This window comes from Cricetulus griseus, chromosome 3 (genome assembly GCF_003668045.3).
Source record: "Cricetulus griseus strain 17A/GY chromosome 3, alternate assembly CriGri-PICRH-1.0, whole genome shotgun sequence".
NCBI classification, from domain to species: Eukaryota; Metazoa; Chordata; class Mammalia; order Rodentia; family Cricetidae; genus Cricetulus; species Cricetulus griseus.
The window spans coordinates 11,224,696-11,243,777 of NC_048596.1; the positions used below are offsets into that span (position 1 = coordinate 11,224,696).

The window sequence follows — 19,082 nt, forward strand, 5'->3', positions numbered from 1 at the left end:
TTCTGTCCTATGCTGGTTTCCAAGCTGTCTGCGTTTCCCCTTGTTCAGGTCAGCTATTTCTGTGGGTTTCCCCAGCCAGGTCTTGACCCCTTTGCTCATCACTCCTCCCTCTCTGCATCTAGATGGTTTTATTTTCGAATATGCTCCAGAAACAGTCCATATGAGGTCCAAACCATAAGGTCAAGAAAGGAAGAGAATGCAAGGAGTCTAAAGCAGATAATATATACATTATTTGGTAAACAAAGGCATATACAGGCTGGTTGTTTGCCAAAGACAAATGCCAAGGTGGAAGCCTCTGACCATACAATTGTATTTATACAGAACTACACAAAGTGACTTTCTGCTATGAATCAGCTACTTACTTTTTGATTCCTTGGGTATCCATTGTCTACCATCATTAGCTAACTCATGGTCCTAGACACTGTGTGTCAGTCATGTTTTAGGTAACTCATAGCAATTCCATGCTCTCTGTGGTGGTTTGAATGGGAACGTCCCCCATAGGCTCATATAATTTGAATGCTTACCCCTTGCTGGTGGAACTGTTTTGAAAGGATTAAAATGTGTAGCCCTGTTGCTGGGGGTGAGTTCATGATCATCATGGTGGGGATCATGGTAGCAGAAAGGTTGACATGATGGTAGAGCAATAATTGAAACCTTATACCAGATTTATAAGCCGGAGGGAGGGAGAGGGAGAGAGAGAGAGAGAGAGAGAGAGAGAGAGAGAGAGAGAGAGAGAGAGAGAGAGAGAGACTGGCCCTGTTGTTGACTTTTGGAATCTCAAACCCACAGACAGTAATACTGATGTTTAAAACTGGGCCACTTTGGTTGACACTTGACTAGAATCCCATACTATATAAAAAGGAGAAAGTGAGCTAAACAGGAGTCTTCGTTAATGCCTCTCTTTTGACTATTTACCAAAGTGACATTTCTACAGAATTTGGGTATTCACTCTATCAGATGTGTGCAGATGTGTGGTTTGCAAATATTTCTTTTAGCCTTTTGCTGATTTCTCACTGTAGTCATTGCTTTTTCTATCATATGGATGCTTTCTGGTTTCTTACTATACCATGGTTGCTTTGGTTTTGGTAGCCTGTGCTTTGGGGGCCACTACTCTGAAATCTTTGCCCACACCAATGGCATGAAATATTCCCTGTAATTTCTTCTAGTAGTTTTACTGTTTCAGGACTAACATTAAAATCTTTAATCAATTTCAAGTTGATATTTATATATGATATGAGATAAAAATCTGACTTTGTCTTTCTAAATTTGAATGTCCACTTCTCCCAATACTTAATGAAGAGACCATGCTTTCTCTCTTGTCCATTCTCTATTTCTTTACTGAAAATAATTGAGCATGAGTGTGTGCTTTATCTCAGGTAGGGTCTGTAATTTATATCATAGTTTACTGCAATTATACCCCAATACAGTGCTTCTTTGATTACAATAGATTTAGAAGTCAAGTAATAGGATGCCTCACTATGGAATATCTCATGTTCCCGTATGGAGGAAAAACAATGCCAACTGCAAGAAAAAAGAAATAGTAAAAACAAACCCCAAACTGAATATGAAGGGAAAAACTGCCTCAAAAACACAAATTTGTGTTGCTTTTATTTTTACAGGTGGTTATTTCAGAAACAGTAAAGAATACTGGTGATTAAAGAGTGAAGTTTTAAATAACAAGTACAGCTCATGTTACCTGAGCACAATCTTTAAGCACCAGACAAAAGGGCAGAACTGAAGACAAAGTTCCTTTCCTGCCAGGTTCCACAGCCCTTTAGCCCCAAATACACACACACACACACACACACACACACACACACACACACACACACTGTTTGGTTGTTTGGTCAGCTGGGCATTGGTGGCACAAGCCTTTAGTCCCAGCACTTGGGAGGCAGAGGCAGGTGAATCTCTGTGAGTTCAAGGCCAGCCTGGTCTACAAAGCTACACAGAGAAACCCTGTCTCAAAAAATCAAAACCAAAAAACAAACAAATAAACTGTTTGTTCAATGGCTCAGACTTCTTATTTGGCTATCTCTCCTAATTATTAACCCCTTTCTATTAATCAACTTATTTTCACATGGTCTTCGCTTACCAGAGAATGCCCGGTATCATGTTTTCCTGGTAGCTACATGGTTTCTCTCTCTAGTGACTCCTCTCCTCATCTTTTTCCCCAAAATTATCTTAATCTGGTAGCCCTGCCCATACTTCCTGCCTGGCTACTGGCCAATTAGCATTTATTCAGCAACCAGTAAGATAAACATGGATACAGAGCATACAGGAGGACATCCCCTATCAGAGAACCAGGATCTGCTTTGTCATGTATAGTGTCTATTGCCATGATATGCGTTAGAGCTTCCAGGGCTAAGACGAGAGTCCTTGGCCTACACTTAACTTTCCATTCCTTGATGCAGAGCCTGGCTTTTCAAAGCAGTATCGCCTCTCTGTACCAGCACAGATTGGCAGTGGGTGGGGAGCACATTATTCCACACAGCAGCTGCTGCAGAGTGAGGATATTTGAAAAGAACAGTGGTGTATCCTAATTACCTGTGGCAAGAAAAACATCTGTGTGAGAGAGGTAATGAAATTAATTCTAACATCTAGCAGTTGCATACATTAATTGACATTAATTAATGCCAAATTACAGGAGGCTTCCTATGGAATCGTATCACACATTCACCAGAACAGAATATGGAAGGAGTTCATCATATTTAATGCTATTACAGAAAACCTCAAGGGGAATAAGAGTGATTGGTCCCTCATTATGAACCACAGCCAATTTCTTTCTGTTTCCATTAGAAGGAGAAAGGGAGCAAACTGAAAACTTCACGAGGCCAGCAGCTCAAAACTGATCACTTCCCTTCAGCTTGTAAATTTCACTTTTAGCCATCCTGAGTAGAAATAAAGAACTAATTTTGAGGCTTTACTCTTGTTACTAAATTAAATACATTGTAATTCTCAGCTCAAAGATAGGCTTCCTGTACAGAAAAACCAGAGTAAACAGAATCAGAAAGTGGAAGGAACCAGAATGCTCAGAGGTGTCTGTCGAAATGGCTTGTCTCTCAAGCCCTCTGTGACTCCCCACTCACCCTGGTGAAAAGTGCTGGATCAGCAATTTGACTCCCCAGTGTCTGATTCTTTCACTGACTGCCTTGCTATGACTGTTGACATCTCATGTATGTTTTATTCACTTTCCTGCTCAGGCACAGAGAAATTGATATCTATATATACAACTTGCCAAAAAGTGGGTCCATTCCTTAATATGTGCTATCCTATTTTTAAAGATTTTTACTTGGGAATAACTTTAGGAAGAGTGAAGTTAGCAAGATGATTCAGAATTGGACTCTCTACATAGTCTCTTCTAGTTTGAGCATTTTATAACCAAAGGATGGTTTTCAAATCCAAAAAATTACCAAATATTATATGTTGGCAACTTGTTTTTATCATATATAGTTTAAGTATTCCTCATGGAAGCAAGAATTTAATGTTGAATATTTCACAATCTACTTATTCTCTTTCTGTTTCAACTATTTATTAAGATATCATTAAACATTCCTGGGGCTGCAGAAAATGGCTCAGCTGTTAAGAGCACTTGCTGCTATTGCAAAGAACCAGCATTTGGTTCCTAGACTCAGGTACAGGAGGCTCACTGCCACATGCAACTCTAACTCCAGGGATCCAACTTTCTCTTTTGACCTCCTTGGTCATTCTCACTTGAACACACACACACACACACACACACACACACACACACACACACACACACACACACACACACACACATACACTCACACACTCATATGCAAGCATGCACAGAGACACACACACACAAACACTTTTAAAACTCTTTAAGCCTTAAAAATCAATGGTAGGAGGTCCTTGTACCAATGGCACACGTGGATGCCAGAGGGCAATTCTGTGGATTCAGTTATCTCCTTCTGCCTTTGTGTGCTTCCAGGCATCTTAATCGGGTTTCTAGATTTGCAGGTGGCTCCCTTTATCTGTGGAGCCACCTTGGTAGCCCTTATTAAACACTCTGAAATACATACTTGAGTGACCAAGTCTTCCTATATGTCCTGATTTCCTTAAATGAAATCCTTAGAAATGAGCCTGAATTCCAAGGACATTATTTTATGCCTTTTTCGACACATGCAAAGTACTGTAGAAGAGCATGAATTTATGAGTGCATTCATTTTGTGTTTGCATGTACTCTATGATACTTAAGGAGAAGAAGCCAAAGTCTAGTTCATAAAAGTCAACCCCACACTTATGGAGATTTTCTTGTAACATAGTGAAATAAAAGTGAAGCAAAGTTGGAGTCAAGCAAACCAAATCAATGTTCCCGCATGTGCTGCAGTTCTATAAACCACGACTTTTTCTCTCTGACTCAAAGTCAGATCGTCATCTGAGTGTTGTGAGCATTAACTTTACTACATATTTCTTAACATCCATTAGAATGTCTGGCTTACAGGCCAATGGTTTTCAACCTGGGGGGGTTGAATGATCTTTCACAGGGGTCTCCTAAGACTCTTGGAAAAACATATATATTTACATTATAATTCATAGCAGTAGCGAAATTACAGTTATGAAGTAGCAAATAGAATAATTTTATGGTTGCGCAGCACAACATGAGGAACTGTATTAAAGGATCAAAGCTTTAGGAAGGCTGAGAACCACTGCTCTAGGCCTTTACAAATGCTCCTTTGTTTTCTTCTCCAGTCTCTCAGATTTATAGTTTATACAAAAATGACCTATAGATACTGTGTATATTTTCATATTTTCTATGTGATGTTTGCTCAGCATTTTGGAGGAGGAGATAGTGATCTTAAAGAATATGACTAGCCACTATTATAAACAAAACAGTACAGCTTACACACCCAGGAGTCCTCAGTAAGTGTCAGCTCTGGCATCACAGTGGAAGTTATGTTTCTCTTTAGAAGTCCAGGAAACTCTAATCTTTACATTCAATTCAATTCCCTTTAGCCAGGATTCTTTATTCATTGCCTCACATAGCGGCAATAAGACAATGGTGGACTCAGCACACTCAATAGCTTGATGATGTCTTCAGGGACCAGGTTCTTTCAGTCTGGTCACAATCATTAAGTAAGTTTGACTCTACCCATGGCTCCTTTAGATAAGAAGACAACTAGAATTGTCTGTGTGCATCAAATTGAGACCATTTAGTGCAGAGGTAGAGAAGCCCCTTTCTGTATCTCTGGTACTGCCCTTCAGCTCTCATTTAGGAGTACAAGATTTAAATGTCCTGTTCTAAACTAACAATGTGAAGGGGATTAGGAAGACCCTGAGTGGACTCATCAGGATTAGTCCTCACATGTAGGAGCTTATAAATCACCTAGAGGAAGAATGATGCAGCAAATGCAGTGTTGGCTTTTCCAGCAAATAGAAGAGAATGGCATGTGGCAGAATATGTTTATAACCTCCCACTGGCATCTTATTGGCATAACAAAGGTCAGCTTTACCCATCTTTCAAATGACTCATTGTGTTCCACTAATTAACTCTATCCCTGGAAGGGGGGGCGACAAAAGCAAGTCAAGAAAATGATGACTCATACTAATAATTGACATTTATAGAGGTTTAGATTTCAAAACATGTATCATGTTTATTTTTCAATTACACCTTAATCAATTTTGTGCAGTAACTAGTAGATTAAATGGCTGATATCGTTATCATGGCTTAATAGCTGAAGGATGCAATTTTGGAGATGAAGAAGCCATTTTTTCTGAGCTATGCACCTGGTACATGGCAACGGCTAGAACCAAAGCCCAGATTTCATAGAAAGAAACCTTCTTTTCCTCTTTAGCACCAGGCAACCTTTAAAAAAATATTGAGACACTTAAAGGCTGCAAAATGGTCTAGAGGGCTGTGAGTTTGTGAGGTAAAGAATTTGGAAAAAGACAGTATCAAAGATTGTTTTAAGGAGAGATATCTTAATTTGTACTAAAAATGGAACTATGGGATGTCTAAAAAAAAGAGATGGAAAGGATAGGTGTGGGTCATTTAATTCAATTGTACTTCAGACTGGAGAGCTGTCCTATGCTGGCATAAGGCCATCTACTGAAGGAAGGTTGGAAGTAGAACTCTAGTTTCATCATTTACTGAGTCTGTTAACAGCTAAATCAGTCAAGGGTCAGCAGGTCCAAATGTGTATACTGCCCTCTGTTGACCTTTCCTGCAGAGTTCAGGAACACCCACGTTTCTCATATGTCGATGTTTTTTGCTAATTTCAAGGGAAGTCTTTCACGAACCCTGTGTCAATCTTAGCACACTGTTGACCATCCCCAATTCCTGCCAATGATCAAGTTCTCATATTTCATTTCAGAAAAAAGTCTATAAGCACCAAAAGTGAGTAAATTAACCTAACCTTCATACAAAAGCACACATTCAAACAAGCAGATGTGTTTAAAATAATATTCCCATTTTTGTATATAGTGTGCCAAGATTAGTATTAGGAATTAGGGGTATAACAGAGAGGAAAACACACACATACACCATGTCTTCATGGAGATTATATTCTAACTAATGCAGTATATAGAAACATATGTGAGGTATTATTGGTATAGCTTCTAAATTTTATTCAGGGATAATCATGGAAGGTCTTCAGAAGCAGCAGTGGGCTGAAATTGAGAACTTCATTGGTAAGTTGGTAGAATTCTTCTCAAAGGAGAAATGGTAACTTGATAAATTGGTAATTCGTAAAATTCTCTGGGAAGGAAGGGGTGTGGGTAGAAATTCTTTAACACCATGGGAGGTTGCACATGCTTATTAACATAAATTGGGAGATGAGAAAACCCATGGGCAGAGTAAGTGAGAGTAAGAGAGAGAGTTAGGTAATCAGGAGAGGCTTGTAGGTATGGTGGCCAGAGGAGGGTTTGCATGTTTTCCAGTGTGGTTTTATGTTTTAATATGATATTTTAAGTAAATACAGGCATAAAAGGATTTCATAGAGACCAGAGACTCTCCAGTACAACATCTGTCCAGCAATAGAGAATGAACTGACCTGAGTCATCATGACAATGTTCTGTTTATTGGCCACTCTGCATTCTCAACTGAAAACTTAGATTTCAATTTGCGCACCTCTAAAAACAAAGGGTTTGAGTTGGAGATGTTGTTATCCTGTTTCATTTCCAATCCAGGAGAAAGCACCCCCATCTTACTAATGATCATGGTATTCATTCCAGCGGAGCATCCACCTGAGATTTGAAAATACTGCATGCAAGTGTGTTCCCCTGCTTCTCAGCCAAAGATCAAAGCACGGAGGAAAATTCTAGTAAAGATGAAAATATGGTTATAAAAATCACAAGTCTTATTGTTGGTTTTTGAAAATCTTTCCTTTGGAGTGTAGAAGAGAAAAGCTGAAGAAGAATTTGGTATGTAGGATTACAAGACTTGGTAGACATACCAGGAGAGCATGGTTCTGGTAGCAACATAGTAAAATCGTAGTGTGGCAATTTGAATGGTAGCCTGATCCTGAATGAGCACTTGGAGAGACTTCGAGGCTTGCTCGAAACACTTCAAGATTCCAAGGGAAATGTACTTTGGCTCTGAAGCTTCTCTCTTCTTCATTTACAGACTCACAATACCTAACTTGCAGGATGCAAAACTGCACAGATGCCAACAAAAATAAGCCTTTCCCGGGCTACATTGACCCTGACTCTCTGATTGTTCAGGATGATTATGTGTTTGTTCAGGTAAGAAAACTCTACTTCTGTTCATTTGCTGAAAGCATTTCTAGTCTCTGTCGTGTTACAGCCCTTTCTGCCTGCCTGCACACCCTCAAAGGGAAGAAAGAAATGGATCGGAAAGGGAGGACAAAAAGGACAAAGAGCAGGGAGAAGGTGGAAGAGGGTGGGGGCGAAGGAAAGAGAGGAGAGGAAGGTAGGAGGGAGGAGGGGGCTCACTGACTGTTTATTATGTCTGTAGGAATTTACCAACCTATCTAAAAAGTGCTGTGCTGACCCAGGAGTGATACTCATTTCCATTTATGTTTCCCCAAATAAACCCTGGTCATTAAGTGAACTGGGAAGCTATGTCCATTTCTTCTGATCAGGGAAATGGTCATCCCTTCAGCCCCCTCCTCAGTATTACTTTAAAATAAGAGAATGTGAAAGGGCAATTGAGGGTGGATAGAGTTGGAACTGGGCGGCAGCCAACTAAGAATGATCCCCTGGTATGGTCAGGAAGCACTGTGGTTCCCAGGGAAACATGGCATAGATCATTTCTTCTCCTAAGAACATGAAAGCATCATGAGTAGTAGCAAGAGATAGGCAGTAACCATGTACTGCCTCTTCAGCTCTTCAGGAAAAGTTCTGTGTTGTCAATTCATCTAAAAATCATGTTGTGTCTTTCCAGGGGAAGAATGGAAAAGGTAATTGCTAAATACACATACAAATATATGCATCACAGCTAATTAAGTGTATACATCATATAGTATTGTTATGATAAATCTTTCCACCAAAAGCCGCCGAGCCCCACTGCCACATGTGCGCTTTACGCCAGCCACCTGCCCGAGTTAGGGCCCAAATTAATACACAGACACTTGTATTAGGTTCAAATGCTGCTTGGCCAATGACTAGGATTCCTCATCTGTTAGCTCAGTCTTAATTATCATAAATCTATATATTTTATAAGACTTATCTTATAGAGGATGCCTTTTGCTGGCACCCTCTCTTGCCGGTGGCTCACATCCCGCCCCTGGAGGAAGCAAAGGGGAAAAGGGGACACTTCCTATTTCTCCTTGCTTAAATATGAGTTTTCTTGCTATGTCACTTCCTGTCTGGATCACCACTTATCTACTACATTTTCCAGAATCCTCTTTGACTCCTAGTCCTATCTAACTTGCTGTCTCATTGGCCAAACAAGTACATTATTCAATAATCAATAAGATGAACATACACAGTACATTCCCCATCATAGTATAAATGTATTTCTATAATATATAGTGGTATACACACATACTACAGTTGGGGTACGTTCTAGACACGAGTTTATTTGATGGTATCTAATCCTGTTCATTGAAAGAAAACTGCACAGCATCAGCCTTGGTAATTTTGAAATGTTTCACAAGTGATACACATTTCCATTTATGTGTTTCCCCAAATAAACCCTGGTCATTAAGCTATATCCATATCTTCTTATCAGGGAAATGGTCATCCCAGTTCATTTTTCTTGGAGAAGTATGTAATGACCACTCTGATAATTTCATGTGACATCCAAATAATTGCATGTGGTATTCCTGTCCCATTCATTTCTCTACTGTTAATGCTGTCAGGAAATCTTTCTCTGGCTCCTGGCAACAGTTTATAATGCACATATCTGACATAGAAATCAAAGCCAGAATTTATATTTAGAATTATATGAATAGCCTCCTGTAACCCATCGCTTCCACACACAACTCTGAAGAGTCTCTTTTTCAAATCACTCCGCTGTGTCTGATGATCATTTACCACAAGCCATGTTGACATTCCAAGTATGCAAACTCCAGTGACATTCAAACCGCAGATACTTACATAAGTCACAATTTGCTCTAAGGAGAAACACACTGTCAGAGGTGCCTTTTAGAGCAGCATTCAAGTCTGGATGGAAACAACACTTCTTCCTGTCCTGCAACCCCTTCAGGATCCATTGACCTGCTTTGGACAAAACAGTGCCAGTTGCCATGGTTTTCTTCCAAAATATGGAGACCTAGAATTAATTTGGAACTCAAACCTGAAGTGACTTTCTGCTAACAAGCTTTGACATACTCTTAGGTATCAGTGCAATGGCCTCAAACAGTAACTCTGTGTGGAGAGAAGGTTTCTTTCCAATGTTGAACCTGGGCTATTACCCTCCAGCCCAACATGGTCATTTGTAAGGCATGGACTTAAGGACTAGACTGCTGAAAGACAGTGAGTTAGTATCTCCTGAGGCTTCTAGCCTTGGGAAGAACATGGTATATATGATATATTTATATATGGGGTATATCTAGATACATGTATAGATTTACACACACACACACACACACACACACACACACACACACACACACACACTCTTCCTTTCGTGTGTCAGTGTTTTTCCTTCCCTGCTCTCACCTCTGTGCAACACATGCCTGAGAGGAAATCAGGTCCCTTCGAGGTGGAGTTTTAGATGGTTGGGAGCTGCACTGTGGGTACCACTGAGCATCTCTGGAAACCCACACTGCACATTTGCAGATTACATTTTTGTCTGTTAAATGCTGGGCTTCTGAGCACACCTCCACAGTGAGTAAGCTGCTTTTCTGGTGAATACCAGCCGTTGGTAGTTGTCCTTGCTAGGCATCTTTGATGCTGTGTGGCAGCTACCCACTTCATTCAGGAAGCTGTTCTATGTGACTGTTGCTCCTCTCACCACCTTGTGTCTGTGATCCAGCTGACATCCGGAGGAAGACCACACTACTACGTGTCCTACCGAAGAAGCACGTTTGCGCAAATGAAGCTCCCGAAGTACGCATTGCCCAAGGTACAGCACACTGGGCTGCAGTTTCCTCTGCTCTCCCCTCAGCTGCTCTCTGCCTCCACCACACTCTCAGGGCCATTGCCAGCCTCCACTAATGGGTCCCTTGCTTCATCAGCCCCGCTTCTGCAGCTAGACTTCCCAATTCCCCTGTGGTAATTCGGTCTCCCTTACTCTGTGGGTCCTTTCCCTATTCTCTTTACCTCTGATTTTTTTCTTCCTTTGGAATTCTTCCTGAATAGACATCTGGATAAATTAATCATACCCCTGTTTTTGCCTTTCAATATTAAATATTCCTGAACAGTGTGTTTTGCTTTTAATTGATCACAGAAAAAAAAAAAGTTAACTTTATGTTATAGCATGGCAGTTGTTCTCAGTGGGAGTTGGAAAACTGGTTATCTTCAGAGACCTAGGGAACAGCTGAGTGTTCTGCCTTCTCTATGTATTCCCTTTTGAAAACAGTGGAGAACAGTAGTGAGAGACCCTCATTCCTAGCATCCTCACACAAACTGAAAAGCTGTGTTAATATGTAGTGCCACCTAGTGGAAAACAGATGATGCAGCCTTTCAAAAAAACGACTATTAGTCTCATGGTTTCTGTGTTGAAATGACCCAAATGTTGTCTATTGTGGCTTAATTTTAGAGCCAATGAGATGTATATGTGTTGGGGGAGGGGGGAAGAAAGTGATTGCATTGAAATAAATAGAATTATAACTGAAATTTTGGAATTTTGTGGTGAACAAAGAGTATGATGAAATTTATTTTGAGCACAGTCTCGTCCTTTAGTGAAACGCAAGTGTGAGAGGAAGGCTGAGAATTGTTAAAATTGTCCATGATAGTCTCCTAGGAAGGGTCCAGAGGGAGACATAAATTCAGGGTGGGGGAAGGAGTACCCTCCCCCGGCTGAGTACTGAAATGAATTGTGTGTGATTCATTCACCAAAATGTGAAGAAGACAACTTGGAAGGTTTTTACATTTAAGAACCAGCTTTTGAGTTGATGCAGTGAGTTGCCCTGGTTCGAGATGCTTGCAAAACTGAGCCCAAATCAGGGGACAGCAAATTCCAATCTTCCATCACATGCTCGATCTTCAGGCAGCACGTTTTTAGCAGAATGATCACAGCCAAAACCGAATTCTATTTTCCACACAGGCAAGGTTAGAACCCAACTTTTCTGACATCCATGATAGCTATATTTTATGATTTTATTCCCTGGCAAGTCAATGAAGGACTCCCATTGCTATAACTTAGCATGTTCTCCAACCCACCCAATTTGTTGTGCTGTCAAAACGTGGAGAAAGGGGAAAGCCCTCCTTGGTCCAGGGTCCCTAGAAATGGTAGTTTAAATCGGAGAGGCTTTGTGGCTAGGCTGCTGGAGACTGGGGGACAGGTATTGTACACTGCTTGTTCATAGTCATCTCAAAGATCAGTGTTGGCAGCTCCCAGAAGGGGCCTCTAGACAATCTAGAAGGCAAAGTTTCCTTTGGAGCTCAACAGGCCACACATGCACCTGCCACCCAGATGATCCTGTGCTCGGACTTAGCTCCATCCGAGTTCTCAGGGTAGAATGCAGTGATTAATTTGGCTCGTTACTTCAGAAATGGAAACTCCTGTAACAAACAAGGGATTATTTGGTCCAGGTGGGTGTTTATTATGTAAAGCAAAGAGAAGCTTCATTATAATCCCATTATAGCTTCAAAGAGAAGCCCCAGCGTGGGTGGAGTGTTCTGCTGCTGTGAAGGTGCTGTGTTACATGGCCTTCTGTCAGAACCAGGGCTGCACCTGCAGGTCAGCAAAGCTTGGTGCTGACCCAAGGAATGGAGACACATCAGCTCTCTCCTGTTCAAATATCGTTAGTCACCTACTGACATTGTATCAGATGTTCAAAGATCAGAATGTTGCCTTGGGCAGTGTGTAAACAATTAATAATAGTGAAGGAAAACTTAACAAAAAGTGATAGTTAAATGTTGTCATTGCAAGTAAGAGTACATGGCCTGTTAGAGCGACACAGTGATGGTTCTTCCTTCCCCTCACTTGGAGCCTATTCTTAGCAACTCCAGTGAGATAGATGAGGCAATACATAGAAAAGTGCCTCAAGTGTTTTGGAGGACAGATACTCTATAAAAGCAAGGTAATATTATTATTAGTATGGATCTAGTTGTCTTCCTACTGGAAGATAGATGGGTACCAGGTTGCAGGGGGGTTACAAAGGATGCTCAGTTTATAACAGGAGACCTGACTTCAGACCTGGATCCATCACTAACCTGCTTAGAAAATTCAGCTATCTGGGGTTTATTACTTTTGCTTTTATTCATTTTTTAAAAAATAAAGAGCTTAGATTCAAAACAATATTTACCCCAATTTGTCACTCAGAAAAAATGTCCTTAGGGATATATTGGAAAAATTTGGTTCTGTAGCCAAATAAGTTTAAAAAGAAAGTAAACTTCAATCCATGTGCCTCCCTTAGAGACTAGCAGGAGGTCACATTCAAGGGTCCATGAAAGTCCTATGAGCAACAAACTCTCTATTTCAGCATTAATTCAATAGTTTCCCCCATACATGGTGGAAGAAACCAATAATAACCCCAGCCTCTAGAAGCTAGAGGCAGTGTTATCAGTAATTTGAGTCCAGGAGCTGGAGAGATGGCTCAGTAGTTAAGAGTTTCTGCTGCTCTTCCAGAGGACCTGAGCTGGGTTCCCAGCACTTGTATCAAGTTACCTTATGACCATCTCTAGCCCTTGCTCCATGGTATCTGAGCCCTCTTGTGGCCTCAAAGGGTTCCCACATGTGTGCACAGTATATACTGATAAAGATGCACATATCCATATACATAAGTAAAATAAAAATTGACCTAAAAAAGAAAAACTGTTTGAGGCCAGCTTAGGTGATATAGTTATTTCAAGGCTATCTTGGTTATAGAGCTGACTGTGTAGCATGATTTTATTTTATAATCAAACTAACAGACCCAGATGAATAAACCACCACCACTAATAAGAGCTAAAGGTTCTGACAAAGATGCTTCCACCCCCATTGAAAAATATATTAAAATCCAACAATGTTAGTATCCTAGGCATTGCAAGGTGTTCCAGTAGAACTCCAAATAAGAGTCTGAATAGTTCTAGAACCATGGGAATCAGTAAAACAGTAAGAACACATTTTCTTAATAAGGGGTTGATGAAAGGTGAAATAAATTAGAAATGCATCAAATCTTTATGACCAGCATCATTATTTAAAATCTCTTTAGTGAAATTACATAAAGGTAAAAAGGAGGTTGGTTTGCAACTTATAAACATGGTCATTTTACCCTGTTAGCATTATATGACAAGTTCTCTAAATGACCCTGCTCAAGCCATTTAAACGAGCTGTATTTTCAATACAGCATCAGTTACTTGTCCTGTTTCTGTGATAACATATGCTGACAAAAGCAACTGAAGAGAAAAAGGGCTTTATCTTGGCTCACAGTTCAAGGGTACTCAGGGTTAGGATCCTTGCAGCAGGGGCTTGAAGCAGCTCATCCTGTTGCATCTGCTTAAAGGAAGCAGAGGGAGAGGAATGTCTGGGCTCTCCTACCTTGCCTATGTGTATTCAGTCCAGGACAGAGCCCTTAGTTCTAGTCCCATTCAGGGTGGGTCTTCCCAAGTCATTTAACCCAACCTGGAGAATTAAGGTATTCCCAGAGCCTTGTCTCCAGTGTAATTCTTGTCAAGCTGACAATTAATGTTAGCTATTATCTACAAGTATCAAATCTACACAATGGATTATGAAGTATGATACTGTAGAAGTATGATGATAGTCTCCCAAGATTATGTTCTCAAATCTGTTGTGTGCATCCATCAAAAGTTCACTGTTGCAGAAATTCACACCGAAGCCCAGGGGTGGGAATTGACTGTGCTAGGCTCAGCTTTCATTTGAAACAACAGAAACCAAGGATTATAACATACTTGAGGGAAGGAAACATAAACAGGAGGTAAGTGTTTAACAATTTTAAAGATTTTGGTTTCTATCCTATTATGAGTTAGGACACATGGGAGGTTTTTTCACGTGGATGAACCAGTGAATTTTAGGGTAATTTCCTTCATCAGACAAAAAACATTTGGATGAACATTTTCTTGAGTATACTGCTGAGTGAATATTCAAATATTTAAAATGCAGAGATGCCAAGTCGATCTTTTGTAATCAGCATAAGGGATAGACAGGCTCCCTTAAGTGAAACACTCACTGTGTATGAAACATACCTTAAGTGGTGAACATTATTATGGTATTTAAGACTTGCTAGTTTTATCTCCACTGCCCAGTGAAAGATATGTTCTTGTTATCTTGAGGTCACAGATAGAACACCTGAGCATGAAGTTCCCTTCAGGTGACTATGTCACAAGCCCAGACCGAACTCAGGTTATGAGAACTTGAGGACAGAACTGTGACTCAAGCTACACTGAATGATTTGGGTTGGGAGCATTACCAGGGAAGATCTTAAGTGTCAGTTTGGGTAAATTTGAGTTTTGCATTACACAAAAGCCAAGGGCATTTCTATCTTATTCTTTTGCCATGTATTTATGAGCTCCTCTGTTTATTTTGGGCCGTCTTATTTCTTAACAGCTTTACCCTGAGTTACTTGGAATTTATTCTCTGTAGACTCCTTTGGCCACAGAATTTAAAAGCAGCCCAACAGGCTTCCCTGAAGGAAACATTGATTTTGGCTGGTGACAGCCAGTTTAGAATAGGGGTAGACAGTGGCAAGAGTCCAGAATGGGGAATGAAGGATTTGGAATTCTTGTCAGAGGATAGAGGACAAGGCCTCCATGTGTTGGTCACTTTGTTTCTACATTTGGTAACCTTGGAGTTTGGGAGCATCACCCTTAATGATGGCTCCTTCATCTCTTGTAGTTTTCTTAGAGAACTTAGCAGAGGAAAATATTGGATTAGTAGCCAATCCTTAAATTAATTACTCATACAAACATTAATGCTTTGGGATTTTTCTGGTGGAAACTTTGTTTCCCTTGGGGAATTTCAGGGTGTTGCTGAAACTTGGTAGTGCTTGTCAAACTTTAATGTGCATATTACTCATAGAGGGACCTCAGTGATTCAGTGAGTAGGGTCTGAGGTTCTTTCTATTTGTCTAGGAGTTTGTCAGCAGTACCAGTGCTGCTAGTCTGCAGACCACAGGCAAATCCAGGGCTTGTCTGGCTTCTTTATCTGCAGAGTCAGATCCACCTGCCTCTGCCTCCCAAGTGCTGGGATTAAAGGTGTGCTCCACCAATGCCCGGCTCAAGATTGTTTTACGTGTCAATCCCAGTTCCCTTTCCCTCCCCTCCACCCCTACCACCCCCCAACTAACACCCTACCTATCAACCCTAACCTATCAAGGACTGAAGATTGTCCTTATGTTTGCCTTCTGTAAGTCTTCTGAGCTACAAGTGCTTGAACTTGACAATTCATAAAATGACTGGTTCTCCAAATCCATACATATTCAAGAACACTGACATCAAGTTGTCTAATAAAGCAACCAAATTACATTTAGATGTTTATACATCCTTCTATCTCATTTTGTCATGGCTGCAATTTTTCACCCCAAGATGACCGAGAAAATTAACACTTACCTATCTCGTTCATATGTGTGAAAGGAAGCCTTTGCTGTCTCTCCCTGTGCATTTCACAGAGCTCTTCATTGTCCACTTTCTCTGAATGCATGCCAGGCTAATGCATAAAACCCTTCTTCCCTCTTCACTTCCTTGTGTTTTTCTTCAGGACATGCATGTCATCAGCACAGATGAGAACCAAGTGTTTGCAGCAGTTCAAGAATGGAACCAGAATGACACATACAACCTTTACATCTCAGACACCCGTGGTGTCTACTTCACCCTGGCCTTGGAGAATGTGCAGAGTAGCAGAGGCCCCGAAGGCAATGTCATGATCGACCTCTATGAGGTATGTCACCAAGCATATGTGGTTCTGGAGGACAGCAGCACAATGACTAACTGGTGAAATATGTGTCACTTGATCTTTCTAATGCTGATCCTTGGACAAGGTCCCTCCACCTGAGAGAAGGAAAGACTTCTTGTTGTTTAGTTTTCAACCCGTAGGATTTTTTTTTCAATTTTTTATTTGAATTAGAAACAAGTATTTTTTTCAAGACAGGGTTTCTCTGTGGCTTTCAAGGCTGTCCTGGAACTAGCTCTTGTAGACCAGGCTGGTCTCGAACCCACAGAGATCCGCCTGCCTCTGCCTCCCAAGTGCTGGGATTAAAGGTGTGCTCCACCAACGCCCAGCTCAAGATTGTTTTACATGTCAATACCAGTTCCCTTTCCCTCCCCTCCACCCCTACCACCCCCCCAACTAACACCCTACCTATCAACCTATCCCATACTCTCTCTGCTCCCCAGGCAGGGTGAGGCCTTCCATGGGGGGGGTGGTCTTTGATTCTGTTGGAATCAGCAGCTCCAGAGAATCTGGAAAGTGTCTGGGTAGGAAATCCCACAATTGCATAATATTGGTCTACATACCATAGAATATTTTATATATGATATGATATTTCAATACAATTTTGAATAGCTGACAGGGTTTTGTATGATGAATCAGTGGGCAGTACTCTCTTATCTGACTCTGAAGTGACATGGATGGGACATCTTTGTATGCTATGAGAATGCATCCTGTTGGCCTTGAAAGACATCCCCAACTTGATAACCTCAGATGGCTAGTGTCCCACCTCCCAATGCCCAATGCATGAGATAATTTTCATGAGATTTTTTTTTAAACCAAATCCTGGAAAACTAAATGAACAGAAAAGCACAGCAAAACAGAGCTTACCCAACTTCCCTTGGGGGCACTGTGGCTCTTTGCTTTTCTAATAACCAATATTCCAAGTAAAATCATCTAAGTTGGATCAATAAGTTATAATGAAATCAGTACCAAAGGTTCCATTATCTATTATCTATCACTGGTATGAACTGCAGTGGTATTACTCTGGGTACAAAGATGTCTACTTTATAGAAATGTAAGAGATTTGTCACTGGATTAATATATTTCCTATAGAATATAGTATATTACTTGGTTTCTTTAGCAAACAGACTTACTATTCTCACACTTTCCTCCCAAGGCTCAGTGCTTGTCACTGAGGAGGTGACAAGAAGAAAAAAGTTTAAGCAGCAGTGGATGATTATAGGTAAACAGTGTTTTCTGGACATGGCAGGAGAGTTGTTCGCAGGAACTCACAGTGGATGTTTACTGCATGCATGAGACATCCATAATATCAAGCCAGAGAAAATCTTAGCATGGATAAGGGAAGGGCCTGCAGAGTCCCACTGTTTGCTGAGGAGCTACTAGAAACTGATGGCTGCAGGAGGAGTATGAAGAATTAGTCTTCTTCAGGGCTGAATTGTCTTCAAAGGCACACTAGATAGAAAACAAGCTACACTTTGGGGATGAATTACATTTTCTGGTCAGTCTGGATGTATGATGATGAATTCAGAATGGGTTAGAATTAGGTATTAAATGACATATTCAGGGTTAGAGAAATGTAGTAACAGACCTATACTCTATCTGGAAAAAAAGTCTGAATGGATTCAGACATATGCGTTCATAAAGAAGTTGCCATTTTGTTGAGATCAGGGATTCACAAGAAGCATCAGTGTTACATCCAGTGAAAAAATAAGCCAACTTCACTTAAGAAACTCAAGCCCAAATGTGCAAACTTTTAATTTGTTCTATAGAGGGTTTAGTAGCTAAACCTCTTTTTGTGTGAATAAAACCAAGTTCACAGACTGACATGTGCCACAAATAAAAAAATAAGATGACCAGCATGCTTAATTCAGAATTTGACAGACTAGTATAGGATCTATATGTAATATAATATATGTATCTTGATATAGGTAGGTTATATACTTAAGAAAGCATACTCTAGACCTTTTTATCCCACTTTTCTTCTCATTTCAGCTAGATATAGTGTCTATATCTCAACCACCAATTGAATACTTATTCTGGAAAACATTTATATAGTTTCAAGATATAGTGTCAAGAATGTTCTAGATAAAATTTGATTTATATTATATCATTTTAAAAATCCAGGCTTTCTGAGTTTGAATTCTAATTGTACTGCTATTTCTGTTGAAATGTATGCTCAAGACAAGTGCAGAGCTTCTGAGCCTATACTTGTCTTGTTGAGAATATAGAGATGAACACAGTACCCAGTAGATTGCTCTGAGGATGAAGTCAGTCCTTGTTCACTACTACCTTAATGCTTGACATACAATGTGTATAAGAAAATATAGAATTATTATTATAATTTCACAGTGTGCCTAGGTAACACTTGGCATTCTATCCTGATGCTCTTAAAACATATCCACATTTTTAAATGTGCAGCACATTTCCATCACTGGGGCTTTCTGCTTCTTTCCATATTGCAGTTAGCAGTGACATCTGACAGTCCTGACCCTGGGCATTTGTCTTACAAATAGTATAAATTTCAGCACTCCTTTCCTCATTTGGAAATGTCTATGAACATTTAAACTTGAAGTATGTTCTGATGAAATGGTCTATAATCTCTTGCCTTGAGCCAGTCATACCATTGATGCATCTATGAGGATATAGCCCATGTAAA

At 40.3% G+C, this 19,082-nt stretch overlaps 1 protein-coding gene and 1 long non-coding RNA gene across 5 annotated transcripts in view; one reads left to right on the forward strand and one right to left on the reverse strand.

Annotated features, from left to right (window-relative positions):
* Positions 1–19,082, forward strand: part of Sorcs1 (sortilin related VPS10 domain containing receptor 1) — a 513,824-nt gene that overhangs the window by 385,712 nt on the left and 109,030 nt on the right. For all 4 annotated transcript variants that reach the window (XM_027407047.2, XM_035441778.1, XM_027407045.2 and 1 more), the window contains exons 7-9: positions 7,592–7,710; positions 10,409–10,498; positions 16,235–16,414. In XM_027407047.2, the coding sequence (XP_027262848.1) occupies positions 7,592–7,710; positions 10,409–10,498; positions 16,235–16,414 (389 nt within the window). The remainder of the gene's footprint in view (positions 1–7,591; positions 7,711–10,408; positions 10,499–16,234; positions 16,415–19,082) is intronic.
* LOC118238521 lies at positions 8,992–16,513 on the reverse strand. The gene is made up of 2 exons (XR_004768961.1): positions 16,087–16,513; positions 8,992–9,651 (listed from the first exon to the last, which is right to left on the reverse strand). It is a non-coding gene; the product is annotated as an uncharacterized LOC118238521 (long non-coding RNA).